At 42.1% G+C, this 14,352-nt stretch overlaps 1 protein-coding gene across 2 annotated transcripts; it reads left to right on the top strand.

Annotated features, from left to right (window-relative positions):
- Positions 1 to 232: 232 nt before the first annotated feature.
- LOC110498086 (nuclear receptor-binding protein) lies at positions 233 to 12,503 on the top strand. 2 transcript variants are annotated; one of them, XM_021574664.2, is made up of 18 exons: positions 233 to 412; positions 1,125 to 1,483; positions 1,578 to 1,700; positions 2,278 to 2,382; positions 2,544 to 2,633; positions 2,768 to 2,808; positions 3,101 to 3,195; positions 3,356 to 3,439; positions 3,576 to 3,634; positions 3,786 to 3,884; positions 4,043 to 4,175; positions 4,354 to 4,444; positions 4,547 to 4,597; positions 5,070 to 5,205; positions 5,310 to 5,363; positions 5,485 to 5,548; positions 8,353 to 8,408; positions 10,962 to 12,503. In XM_021574664.2, exons 2-18 carry the CDS (start codon positions 1,274 to 1,276, stop codon positions 11,055 to 11,057), a joined length of 1,587 nt encoding a protein of 528 aa, XP_021430339.1. In that variant the 5' UTR covers positions 233 to 412; positions 1,125 to 1,273; the 3' UTR covers positions 11,058 to 12,503. The 2 variants fall into 2 exon arrangements, with proteins under 2 accessions (XP_021430339.1, XP_036810925.1); XM_036955030.1 differs by having other exon boundaries at positions 241 to 412; positions 1,281 to 1,483.
- Positions 12,504 to 14,352: the final 1,849 nt, after the last annotated feature.

Below are 14,352 nucleotides of genomic sequence, written 5' to 3'. Positions count from 1 at the left end.
CGTTAAACGTTACTTTTTGTATCCTTGTAAGATTTTTTCTAGCCAAACATGGTTACTTTGTATCATGATGCGAATACAACATTGATAACTACGCGCTGATAAATAAGGGGCTATTTAGCCAACAAATGCCCTAATTAATGAATGGGATAGGGTTGAGTTGGAGGTAGAGTTATCTGATCCTAGATCAGTGGTAGGGGAGCAATGTTTACCTCTCGAGCACTGAGGTATAGGTTATCAAAGCTGCGCTTTACATGCGCATTGCGTACAATGGTGGAAGTAGTTCTGATATTCTGCGAATGGGTGTCCCTCCCCCTGGACATTTATAGATAGCTAGCTTCTAACGTTATTAGCTAGATGAAAATACGCACTGTGAGGGGTTGTACAATAAATACATGTCGTCGCTTTCTTATAAGTAAGTAGCTAACCGTGTGTGTTGATAGAATTGCTGGGTAACAATGGGACTATTGCTGACTTGTTAATACGCTAGCTAGCTGACAATAGCTAATAAACTGCTTGCCTAAGTTATCTTGCTAGTTCTCGAGATAGCTAGCTAACTTTGCTAACGTTAGCTAAAGTTGTGTTTTCAGCTTGTTTGTTGTTTATCGGAGTTAGTGCTTGACATTTCCTGAATGCATGTAACTGTTTATGTAGCATTTTGTAGATGAGACCAATGGCCGGGGATAACTTTACGTTTTAGTGAAAGTTGATCAATTAGCTAGCTTCTGTTAGTTATATCTAGTGTCCTGAGTTCGGTATAGAGAGGCGTGTAAAGTTAACTTGAGTGCCCGACAGCCAATTAGCTTGCTCACTAACGTTAGCAAACTAACAAAACAATTTACTTGGCTGCCTCATTAATTACAGTCTACTATAACAACTGCATAGCAAGTAAGCCACTTTTCAATTTTAATTCTGGTAAATCTCTTTTCTTTGCTGCCTTTACTGGTAACCATAGAGTTGTTGTTGAGGAGTGACAAAGCAAGTCTTGACCCAATTGGATTAGTAGTTCATAAAGAAAAGTTGAGGTCTTATTTCATATAACAGGTAAGGTATTGATTGCTATGTAAGTTGTGTGTGTGTGTGTGTGTGTGTGTGTGTGTGATATTAAGTGTCCCGTTTGCCTATAGTGCCTCATAGCTCCCAGGGTGTGTGAGAGGAGGGAGTGGAAGGGGGCGTGACTGCTACAGTTTGAGAAGAGCGAAAAAGGTGTTCTGCCTTCACACCCCCCCAGAGGAGAAGAGTAGCATAGTCCTTCTCAGAGACCTGTATTGCTGTGATGTCAGAGGGAGACGGTAAACCCCTCCAGGTTCCGGAAGCCAAGGCAGAGACGGTGACCCCAAGTGGCCAGGGACCTGCGTCTGTGTGTCCCCCTGTAACAGGGCCCCCCGCCACCACCCCCACAGAGGATGAGGAGGAGGAGAGCGAAGACGAGTCGGAGATCCTGGAGGAGAGCCCCTGCGGCCGCTGGCAGAAACGCAGAGAGGAGGTGAGATGAGAGACCATTGGACTGTCAATGAACGTTTTGCAACGGTGTTTGTGAAGGTACTGAACCATGTCTCTGCCTCTGTTCTCTCCCCCAGGTGAACCAGCGGAATGTCCCAGGGATAGATGCTGCCTACCTGGCCATGGACACGGAGGAAGGGGTGGAGGTGGTCTGGAACGAGGTCATGTTCTCAGAGAGGAAGAACTTCAAGCTGCAGGAGGTACAGTATGCCTGGCGGCAACACCAGCAGGATGCTCAGTCTGAAATCAGACCCCCAGTGTCCTTTTATTGACTCATTACTTAATCTGAACTCAAATTCAAACAGCTCAAAGCTTCCTTTCTAAGTAGCTGAATACAGGCAGCTCTGGCCTTACAATAAAATAACATCATTTTATTTATACACCACATTTCAGACATGGAATGCAACGCAATGTGTAGTTTACAGGGGGGAAACACTGCTTCAGACTTCCTGTGGTCATGTATTCAGTGATGAAAATAACCTGAGGTGAAGACAAAGGGGGAAAAAAAGAAGAATCATTCAAATTATGTTGCTACATTCTTCCATCATTTCACTCACTTGCTTTGAGGCTTCTATCTCATGATGCAATCTGGTCGGGAGGAAGAGATATCATTTGTTATTTCCCCCCTCCTCTCTCTTGTCTAGTAGAACTGTTATCTTTGTACTTGAGCGAATATCTAATGTCATATGCCTTGCACACTGATACAAACAGTTGATCCCACCACTACAGACCCTGTTTAGTTAAATGTTTACCATGTCTATCCACCTCTGTGAACAGGAGAAGGTGAAGTCTGTGTTTGACAACCTGATACAGCTGGAACATCTCAACATCGTCAAGTTCCACAAGTACTGGGCTGACATCAATGACATCAACCGTGCCAGGGTAAGTTCTGTCTGCTACGAGAGGAGAAACCTTCCTTGTTTGGCCTGGTTGATATAATCAGGACTGAATGCGAGTGAGCAGTGAGGGAAATTATGGAACAATGTAAAGACATAATTTGAATGATTCTTCTTAACTTGTTTTTTCCTTTGTCTACACCTCAGGTTATTTTCATCACTGAGTACATGTCCTCGGGAAGTCTGAAGCAGTTTCTGAAGAAGACCAAGAAGAACCACAAGACTATGAATGAAAAGGTGCAGATATCATAATAGAATTAACCCTGCCCACCACGTCACCTACAACACAGTAGCACATCAAAAGATGCTTAGCGTATAAGAAGACATTCAATAGTCTACATGTAACAGGAAGTATGTTGTTTGTTCTTTAGGCCTGGAAGAGATGGTGCACCCAGATCCTCTCAGCCCTCAGGTCAGTCTTTCTCTCACACAGACCATCTCTGTCATAGCTGCAACACTAATACCTGGACCCCATATCAATCCAAATGGGCAGCCAGGGTCATGCTCAGTAGGCACGAAACAGGGCTGAATGTTTTAAAACCGAATGAAATGAGGAGGTACTAATACCTGATATTGTCAACATTTTTTGATTTCCATTCCAAAATATTTTCCTGTGTAGTGTGCTACTGAACCTACCCTGGTTTATGAGGTAAGCCAAAAAACCACAGTGCTTTACTTCTCTGCTTTCTGATGTGGCTCTGTAGTTACCTCCACTCCTGTGAGCCACCCATCATCCACGGGAACCTGACCTGTGACACCATCTTCATCCAACACAACGGACTCATCAAGATAGGATCAGGTAGGACTCTAGTCATAGCCACTGGTTTATTACGGGCTTAGCAGCAATGTCCAGGCCAGCCCATTATGGGTTTATCTTCCAGAGATAACATATTTATAACCGGTTATAACAGATTTCTAGACTGTGTCTAACCCAGTATATCTGTGTTTTTCTCCTTCAGTGGCTCCAGACACCATCAACAACCATGTAAAGACCTGCAGAGAGGAGCAGAAAAACCTGCACTTCTTCGCCCCAGAATATGGCGGTAAAGAAGGACATTTATGGATAGGTTATATGTTTGGTTATTTGTAGGGTATAAGGAATGCATATATTCTCAGGAAATTATGGACTATTAAATCACTCAATCCATTGTTTCCTATCTTACATTCTCTCACCTGTAGCTGTTGCAGATGTCACTACTGCAGTGGATATCTATTCCTTTGGGATGTGTGCCTTGGAGGTGAGATGGGACACTTAACATCACCGATTTCCCATGTCGATTTATCTCTGTGTGCCAGAATGTGTGATGTCATTACTCCGCATCATTTTTATGTGACGGTGTTGCGACTTGTGTTGCGTGGGTGGTGGTGATATCATTGTGTGTTGTGTAGATGGCAGTATTGGAGATCCAGGGGAATGGAGAATCTTCCTACGTCTCTCAGGAGGCCATCAACAATGCCATACAGTCACTGGAAGACCTACTGCAGAGGGTAGGAGTGTGTTTGTCTGTGTGCGTAAACATTACATAATACAGAACATTAATAGATAAGAACAGCTCAAGGACAGAAGTACATATATACATGCGTGCATGTATTATAAGATTTTCCCTGGAACTGTGTGTGTGATGCCATGTGTGTGTACCTTGCAGGAGTTTATCCAGACTTGTCTGGAGGCTGACCCGTTTAAGAGACCTACAGCCAGAGAGCTGCTGTTCCACCAGGCTCTGTTTGAGGTGCCCCTGTTGAAGCTGTTAGCTGCGCACTGCATAGTCAGCCACCAGCGTGAGTTTTATTGTACACACACACACTCTCACTCACATACTCTGTATCATCAGGCACCAGTGTGAGTCTTATCACACACTCCAGTTTGAGTCTCAAACACAAGACACGCATTCTCACAAACACACTGCATTGTCACCACCAGTGTGAGTACCCCTAATCTTTTCCATACCTCTTTTAGACATGATCCCTGAGAATGCCTTAGAGGAGATCACTAAGAACATGGACCCCAACCTCATCATTGCTGAGATCAAGGAGGGTGTGCAGCTCAAGTAAGAGACAACAGTTTATACTTCAAGGAAGCCACAGTTGGTTTTTGATCTCAGGGTATTTTCTTCAGAAACCTGTGCTGATCCTGTTTCTTTCCTCATCAGACTGTCTCAGTTTCCTGCCTTGGAGCTGGATAAGTTCCTGGAGGATGTCCGGTAAGGAACTCCCCATCAACTATTGACCACGATGGGACAGATGTCCAGCATGCTCACCACTAGAGGGCGTAGTTAACCCACAGCACTCAGTACTAGACAATGATCCTGTAATGCACTATACAACCACCCAGTGGCAGTATTTAACTTGGACTGTTATTCTGCTTTGCCTGTATCTCAAATGTGTTTGTATCCAGCCCTTCCACCACTCTTACTTTTAGTTGAAGTATTGTTAGAATCTCAATTTGAAAAATGAATGAGAATACCTGCAAACTCAAGATTTGCTCCCAGAGTTTTGATTTGGCAATGTTTTGAACAATCCAGGGTCTTCACTTTGGCCTTAATTAAATGTGTGTAAGATTATTGCCTGTCTGTGATTTGACCCCCCCTGATTGGTCACAAACAAAAAAAATGTGTACTTTACCCGTCTAATCATGACATGTAAAGTAACCCCGCTGCCCTCCCTACCCAACAGGAATGGCATCTACCCCCTGACAGCATTTGGCTTGCCCTCTCACCAGCAGCCCCAGCAGTCCCCTGTTAAGTCCCCCATTGTCACCCCTTCTGTTAAATCCCCCACCCCAGAACCTGCTGAACTAGAGACACGCAAGGTGAGTGGGGAAAGTATACAAATCCACTCAATGAACTAATAATGGTTACCTACGTAATACATTTTATTTGTTGGATTCCTATCTACATTTCTTACCTTCTGCAGGTTGTTCAGATGCAGTGTAATATTGAGCCGGTGGAGGAGGGTGCAAAACATCATGTAAGTAGCGTTAATCTAATTATTTTTAGATCAGTGAATAAAAGTGAGATGACCATAGACGAGTGTGTTCTAGTGGCCAGTCACTGAATCTGTAACCGTTACATCTCCTTTCTATCCACAGCTGACACTACTGTTGAAGCTGGAGGACAAACTCAACAGACACTTAAGCTGTGACTTGTTACCCAGTAAGAACAAGAGATAGAAACACACAGACATTGATCTGGGCAGGCAGGGACTGGAGATCAAAGTATACGAACAGCTAAAAGAAAAGGAAGACTGCACACACACTGAGATGCTATATCTATGCTATTGGCAACCCAGTGTGCTTTATTAGAACGCTTGGACCCTTAGGTCTTCTATAATAATAGCCTGACAATCCACAGCCCATATACAGCTCCCAAGGGGGCCAATAGGATTAAGTCTTACAGGTTGGTCCCTCTCCTAACAGGCCAGACAGACCACAAGTCTCCATCAAACTATGTGTTATAGACAGGTGTTTGGGTAAGATAACATAACCACACAGCATTCCTTTAAACCAGGGATGGGCAAATGGCAGCCCTCAGATCAATTTAAAATATGTACAAAACCAATCAAAAGTTCGGACACACTCAATTCAAGGATTTTTCTTTCTTTTAAAATTGTAGAATAATAGTGAAGACATCAAAATGCTGAAATAACACACGGAATCATGTAGTAACCAAAAAAGTGTTAAACAAATATATTTTAGATTCTTCAAAGTAGCTACCATTTTCCTTGATGACAGCTTTGCACACTCTTGGCATTCTCTCAACCAGCTTCACCGGGAATGTTTTTCCAACAGTCTTGAAAGAGTTCCCACATATACTGAGCACTTGTTGACTGCTTTTCCTTCACTCGGCGGTCCAACTTATCCCATACATTCTCAATTGGGTTGAGGTCGGGTGATTGTGGAGGCCATGTCATCTGATGCAGCCCTCCATCACTCTCCTTGGTCAAATAGCCATTACACATCCCGGAGGTGTGTTGTGTCATTGTCCTGTTGAAAAACAAATGATAGTTCCACTAAGCGCAAACCAGATGGGATGGCGTATCGCTGCAGAATGCTGTGGTAGCCATGCTGGTTAAGTGTGCCTTGAATTATAAATAAATCACTGACAGTGTCACCAGCAAAGCACCGTCACCCCTCCTTCATGCCGTTCACCTACTCTGCGTCTCACAAAGACACAGTGATTGGAACCAAAAATGTAAAATGTGGACTCATCAGACCAAAGGACAAATTTCCACTGGTCTAATGTTCATTGCTCGTGTTTCTTGGCCCAAGCAAGTTTCTTCTTCTTATTGGTGTCCTTTTAGTAGTGGTTTCTTTGCAGCAATTCGACCATGAAGGCCTGATTCACGCAGTCTCCTCTGAACAGTTGATTTTGAGATGTGTTTGTTACTTGAACTCTGAAGCATTTATTTGGGCTGGTAACTCTAATGAACATATCCTCTGCAGCAGAGGTAACTCTGGGTCCCAGTTTCATCATAGCACTTGATGGTTTTTGCGACTGCACCCGAAGAAACTTTAAAAGTTCAAGTTCTTGACATTTTCCGGATTGACTGATCTTCATGTCTTAAATGATGCACTGTCGTTTCTCTTTGCTTATTTGAGCTGTTCTTGCCATAATATGGACTTGGCTTTCGTCTGTATACCACCCCTACCTTGTCACAACACAACTGATTGGCTCAAATGCATTAAGAAGGAAAGGAATTCCACAAATGAGCTTTTAACAAGGCACACCTGATAATTGAAATGCATACCAGGTACCTCATGAAGCTGGTTGAGAGAATGCCAAGAGTGTGCAAAGCTGTCATCAAGGCAAAGGGTGACTACTTTGAAGATTCTCAAATATAAAATATATAACACTTTTTTAGTTACTACATGATTCCATATGTGTTATTTCATAGTTTTGATGTCTTCACTATTATTCTACAATGTAGAAAATAGTAAAAATAAAGAAAAACCCTTGAATGAGTAGGTGTGTCCAAACTTTTGACTGGTATTGTATATGTATATATTTTTTGGGGGGGTACACTCATTCGGGGTCTCAACTTGCTGTTGTGAGTTAGAATAGTAGAATACACAAGGTGGATGTAGGTACCAGACCTGCGAGCAACTGCTGCCCCTCATGAGTTCAGATATATTGTGGGCCCCACCCCCATCAAAGTTGTCCATTCCTGCAATTAAACAATGTCAGATTTCACAATTGGAGAGATTTACAGTTATAACCCTCCCAGCTCTTGTTTCAGACTCTGTGTGTGTTGTCTGGGAATGGCACGACTTTGGCCATCCAAGCCTGTCTGTGTGTTTTTGTCTTTATGACTCCAGCCACTGGCCTGCCCTAGTGTACTGTAACCCCAGCCTAACCCACACCAGTGGGGCTGCTCCTATCGCATGCATAGCTGCCACCAACAGACTGTGTGCGTGGACATACATGCATGTGTGCCGTGTATGTGTGAAAAGTAGTGGGAGAGTCTAACGTGCAGATAAGATGGAATGGGGAGGGTGGGGGAATGCATAGGCCATATCAGGGATCCCTAGACAGTACAAACAGGATATTATTGAACCCTGTAAGGAATAGAGGTTTAAGTCAGGGATATACATGGAACAAGTCTTTGCATGGCCAGGTGGGTGTGTCCAGACACACACATGGCAGGCGTCTAGTGTTGCAGGCCTGCGTGTTGAGAATGGCAGGCGTGTGTATGCTGCTGGCAGCTGCTCTCTGGGGAGGGCTGGGCACTGACACTTTCTGCAGTAGACACACACATTATGCGTCTATCAGTGATAGTAAGATTATAACAGGAAGAGACTAGGCACTACGGTTTCTGTCTAAAGTCCAATGTAACTCTTGTGGTTAATGTTGGTGTTACCAACACAGTTAATTTTGCACCTAAAGGGCAACTTCACTGCTAGACAATGTGTGTGTGTGTGTGTGTGTTTCCACTGACCCTGCTGTCTGTTCTGCTTCAGATGAGAATGTACAGGAACTGGCTGTTGAGCTGGTACAACTGGGCTTCATCAGCGAGGTAAGGGTGTACTTTTGTGAGAGAGAGGAACAAGTGTGTGTGTTGTTTGTAGGGGTTATGTGGTAGAGAGGTGTGTGTGTGTGTGTGTGTACGGTAGAGAGGTGTGTGTGTGTCAGGGTTTGTGAGAGTGTAATTGTTGTAGCTGGCATAGGAGAGGCAGTGAGTGTCCATTTAGAGGGTCACACCCTGCACCCACTTCAGCTCTCACTGACCCCTATAAACACACACCCAAATGCCAGATAGCAGCTCCTGCTCTCCACTCTACTATAGATAGGACTGTCTGTTTTTAGAGTCTCCCACTCTTACTTTGTGCCTTCAGAAAGTATTCACATCCTTTAACTTTTCCCACATTTACAGCCTGAATTTAAAATGGATTGTCACTGGCCTACACACAATACCCCATAATGTCAAAGTGGAATTATGTTTTTTAGATTTTTATTTTTTACAAATGAATTTTAAAATAAAAAGCTGAAATGTCTTGAGTCAGTAAGTATTCAACCCCTTTTGTTATGGAAAGCCTAAATAAGTTCAGGAGTAAAAATGTGCTTAATAACTTGCATGGATTCTCTCTGTATGCAATAATAGTGTTTAACATGATTTTTGAATGACTTGCTCATCTCTGTACCCTGCACATACAAGTATCAACACCGGGGGAAAAAATCAAATTACATCCGTAATATCGACAGAAACATGGCAAACGTTTTTTATAATCAATCCTCAAGGTGTTTTTCAAATATTTATTAGATAATATATCATCCGGGACAATTGTCTTTTCAGTAGGAGCGAGAGGGAAAATGTCTACCTGTCTTTTACGCAAGAATCACTCTGAGAGCCCTCAGCTAGCCACTTACGCAATGTAGTCGTTTACGTTCATTCTTCAACATAAAGGCGTGAAACTACGTCAAAATGCTGTAGACACCTTAGGGAATACGTAGAAAAAGGACTCTGGTTGATATCCCTTTCAATGGCCAATAGGGGTGCATAGGAAGACAACGGTTTCAAAATAAGAGGCACTTCCTGATTGGATTTTCCTCAGGGTTTCTCCTACAATATCAGTTCTGTTATACTCACAGACAATATTTTGACAGTTTTGGAAACTGTATAGTGTTTTCTATCCTAAGCTGTCAATTATATGCATATTCTAGCATCTGGTCCTGAGAAATAGGCGGTTTACTTTGGGAACGTTATTTTTCCAAAAAATAAAATAGTGCCCCCTAGTTTCAAGAGGTTAATAACTTGCAAGGATTCTCTCTGTGTGCAATAATAGTGTTTAACATGATTTTTGAATGACTACCTCATCTCTGTACCCCGCACATACAAGTATCTGTATGGTCCCTCAGTCGAGCAGTGAATTACAACCACGGGTTCAACCACAAAGACCAGGGAGGTTTTCCAATGCCTCACAAAGAAGGGCACCTATTGGTAGATCGGTAAAAAACACTGACATTGAATATCCCTTTTAACATGGTGAAGTTATTAATTATTCTTTGGGTGGTGTGTCAATACACCCAGTCACTACATGGATATAGGTGCCCTTCTTAACTCAGTTGCCGCAGAGGAAGGAAATCGCTCAGGGATTTCACCATGAGGCCAGTGGTGACTTTAAAAAGGTTACAGCTTTTAATGTCTGTGGTAGGAGAACTGAGGATGGATCAACAACAGTGTAGTTACTCCACAATACTAACCTAAATGACAAAGTGAAAAGGAAGAAAAACATTCAAAAATATGTATCCTGTTTGCAATAAGGCACTAAAGTAGTACTGCAAAAAATGTGGCAAAGCAATTCAATTTTGTTCTGAATACAAAGTGTTATGTTAGGGGAAAATCCAACACATCACTGATTACCACTCTTCATATTTTAAAGCACGGTGGTGGCTGCATCATGTAATGGGTATGCTTGTCATCGGCAAGGACTAGGGAGTTTTTAAAATTTATTAACAAAATAGAGCTAAGAACAGGCAATATCCTAGAGGAAAACAAGGTTCAGTCCTGCTTTTCAACAGACACTGGGAGATAAATTCACCTTCAGCAGGACAAGTACCTAAAGCACAAGGCCAAATAGACTACTAACCAAGACAACGTTGAATGTTTCTGAGTGGCCTAGTTACAGTTTTGACTTAAATTAGCTTGAAAATCAAAAGCAAGATTTGAAAATGGCTGTCTAGCAATGATCAACAACTAACCTGACAGAGTTTGAACACAATCCAGGTGTAGAAAGCTCTTAGGCTGTAGTCGCTGCCAAAGGTGATTGATTCTAACATGTATTGACTCAGGGGTGTGAATACTTGTGTAAATTGCATATTTCTGTATTTAATTTTCGATACATTTACAAAAATATCTAAAAACATGTTTTCACTTCATTATGGGATATTGTGTGTAAATGGGTGTGAAAAAAATATTTTTACTCCATTTTGAATTCAGGCTGTAACAACAAACTGGAATAAGTCAAGGGGTATGCATACATTCTGAAGGCACTGTATATCTCTGAAGCATGGCATCCATAATATCTTCAATATGCTCAACAGCATGTTAATTGATTGATTGTCCCTACAGGTGGACCAAAGCAGGATGGCCACTGTGTTAGAAGAGGCCTTCACCAAGTTCTTCAGCAGAAACGGTTCCCTCAATCCCATTACTGTGTCCTCATAACAGGATCAACATGGACCCCCACTCCATTACCTATAATACCCCCTACACGCTTGTTACAACCCTCCCTTTCTTACCCCTAAGGATCCATGGATCCCCACTTCAGTACATATACACCTATTGGCAGGCTTAGGCCTATACCCCTGCTGGCCCCAACCACCACACATACACACGCCACACCCCCTGCCTCAGACTCTTTCACCCAAAACCTTGTGTGGTGTCTTCTATTTCTCTGGAGGGCCATAGAGCCTTATTATGGGGCTGTCCGAGTCAGTCCCTCTCTGTTTAGTTCTCTCTATATACACAGTAGCAACTTCTTTTGGAAAGGAAGCCAACACAGTTATCAGTGTTACTTGTTTGTTTGTATTTTATATCTTTGCCATTTGCCTTCTCGGTGGCTGTATACATGCACATGCTATCCGCCTTAAAGTTCTCTGCTTCAGTGTGGTCACGCACAGCTGTGCATGAATGTCTGCAGTGAACTTACCTGTAGGTGACCATTGTAGGCTGTGTTTAGACAGCCTGCCAAATTCTGATCTTTTTTTTCCACTAATTGGTCTTTTAACCAATGAAAAAGATCTGAATTGGCTATATTTGTTACAAATGTGTCATTGTATCTTTCCCATTTTTGTTTTTTACACTCAGTTTACTGTGGTCTCAACTGATGGAGCCAATAGTCTGGGAGGGGCTGTATTTACAGGCTGTCAGTCAAAGCAGAGGAACAAGCTGAATGATTTACTGGAGCTGTCCAATGGCTGGAGCTGTAGTTAAGAGGTGTTTGCGTGGTGAACAGTATTCATGCCTCTGATTTGTTATCACAACTTTATCTGTTCTGTAAAAAAATATATACTTTACATTGTTTGGCAAACCTTATTTCTTATAGTGTACTTGGATAATGAAATGGTTTCCTTTGGACGTTCCGTTGAATATTCTGGCTATTGAGAAAGTGTTTTTTGTTGTGAACAGCAAGTAAGGGTTTTACTTTACTGTACACATCCAAAGAGGAGTTTGTATGATGAATAAATATATAGATATAAGTGGATAAATTGTTAATGTAGTGGCCTGGCTGTGTGACTGGTACTGCTTTAGCCAAGCTGTTGTCTTGCCAAATGCAAAAATGAAATGCTGTTGAACGCAGTTAGGTAACCTTGGTCACGTTCAGTAGGACACAATGTTGTGGAATTAAAATCTGTTTTACGGTTACTGTAATATTCAATGTGCTTTTTTTTTTCTTTATAGTAGTCTATCTATGTTCTGAGGAGCACTTGGGCAGTGTAGTTAGTGGTTGAGAAAGAGGGTGTGTGTGCGTGCGCATGAGAAGTAAGTTTGTGCTCGTGTGCCTTCTGACAAGTGTGTATCCTATGACAGCCTCTGCAATGTATGACTTTCTGTTTCCTCTTTAAATGGTTTGGTATTTTCTATTTGTAAATACATATGTAATGCACCACCTCTGCCCAAATGTCTCATTATTTACTAAATCTCCTTCCAACTGGGATGTTTAATCAGGAAGTGCTAACAGTAACTCAGTGAATACAGTTGAAGTTGGAAGTTTACATGCACTTAGGTTGGAGTCATTAAAACACGTTTTTCAACCATTCCACAAATTTCTTGTTAACAAACTATAGTTTTGGCAAGTCGGTTAGGACATCTACTTTGTTCATGACACAAGTAATTTATCCATTAATTGTTTATAGACAGATTATTTGACTTATAATTCACTATCACAATTCCATACACTAAGTTGACTGTCTTTAAAAAGCTTAGAAAATTCCAGAAAATTGTCATCAGAAGCTTCTGATAGGCTAATTGACATAATTTGAGTCAATTGGAGGTGTACCTGTGGATGTATTTCAAGGCCTACCTTCAAACTCAGTGCGTCTGCTTGACATTATGGGAAAATCAAAAGAAATCAGCCAAAACCTCAGAAAAACAATTGTAGACCTCATGTCTGGTTCATTCTTGGGAGAAATTTCTAAACGCCTGAAGGTACCATGTTCATCTGTACAAAAAATAGTATGCAAGTATAAACACCATGGGACCACGCAGCCGTCATACCGCTCAGGAAGGAGATGCATTCTGTCTCCTAGAGTTGAACGTACTTTGGTGCGAAAAGTGCAAATCAATCCCAGAACAACAGCAAAGGACCTTGTGAAGATGCTGGAGGAAACGTATCTATATCCACAGTAAAACGAGTCCTATATCGACATAACCTGAAAGGCTGCTCAGCAAGGAAGAAGCCACTGCTCCAAAACCGCCATAAAAAAGCCAGATTACAGTTTGCATCTGCACATGGGGACAAAGATCGTAATTTTTGGAGAAATGTCCTCCGGTCTGATGAAATGAAAATAGAACTGTTGGGTCATAATGACCATCTTTATGTTTGGAGGAGAAAGGGGGAGGCTTGCAAGCCGAAGAACACCATCCCAACCGTGAAGCACGGGGGTGGCAGCAACATGTTGTGTGGGTGCTTTGCTGCAGGAGGGACTGGTGCACTTCACAAAATAGATGGCTTAATGAGGTGGGGAAATTATGTGGATATATTGAAGCAACATCTCAAGACATCAGTCATGAAGTTAAAGCTTGGTCGCAAATGGGTCTTCCAAATGGACAATGACCCCAAGCATACTTCCAAAGTTGTGGCAAAATGGCTTAAGGACAACAAAGTCAAGGTATTGGAGTGGCCATCACAAAGCCCTGACCTCAATCCTATAGAAAATATGTGGGCAGAACTGAAAAAGCATGTGTGAGCAAGGAGGCCTACAAACCTCACTCAGTTACACCAGCTCTGTCAGGTGGAATGAGACTAAATTCACCCAACATATTGTGGGAAGCTTGTGGAAGGCTACCTGAAACGTTTGACCCAAGTTAAACAATTTAAAGGCAATGCTGCCAAATACTAATCGAGTGGATGTAAACTTGTGACCCACTGGGAATGTGATGAAAGAAATAAAAGCTGAATTAAATCATTCTCTCTACTATTATTCTGACATTTCACATTCTTAAAATAAAGTGGTGATCCTAACCTAAGACAGGGAATTTTTACTAGATTAAATATCAGGAATGGTGAAAAACGGAGGTTAAATGTATTTGGCTAAGGTGTATGTAAACTTCCGACTTCAACTGTACCGCCACCTACTCTGTGTGGTTCACTCTCACCATTATCAAATAGTATTTGTCACATGCCTTGTAAACAACAGGTGTGGACCAACGGTGAAATGCTTACGGGCCCTTCCCAACAATGCTATATACAAAGGGTGCGAGGGTTTAACTAACTATTGCACAATCGTATTATTTGGGG

The sequence above is a fragment of the Oncorhynchus mykiss genome, chromosome 19 (assembly GCF_013265735.2).
Source record: "Oncorhynchus mykiss isolate Arlee chromosome 19, USDA_OmykA_1.1, whole genome shotgun sequence".
In the NCBI taxonomy this organism is placed as follows: domain Eukaryota; kingdom Metazoa; phylum Chordata; class Actinopteri; order Salmoniformes; family Salmonidae; genus Oncorhynchus; species Oncorhynchus mykiss.
This window is presented reverse-complemented; position numbering and strand designations above follow the sequence as displayed.

Coding starts and splice junctions, on each gene's coding strand:
- LOC110498086 (XM_036955030.1), top strand. CDS start 355: ATGAAAATACGCACTGTGAGGGGTTGTACAATAAATACATGTCGTCGC. Junction 1,484..1,577: donor GGCAGAAACGCAGAGAGGAG/GTGAGATGAGAG, acceptor TCTCTCCCCCAG/GTGAACCAGCGGAATGTCCC. Junction 2,634..2,767: donor ACAAGACTATGAATGAAAAG/GTGCAGATATCA, acceptor TTTGTTCTTTAG/GCCTGGAAGAGATGGTGCAC.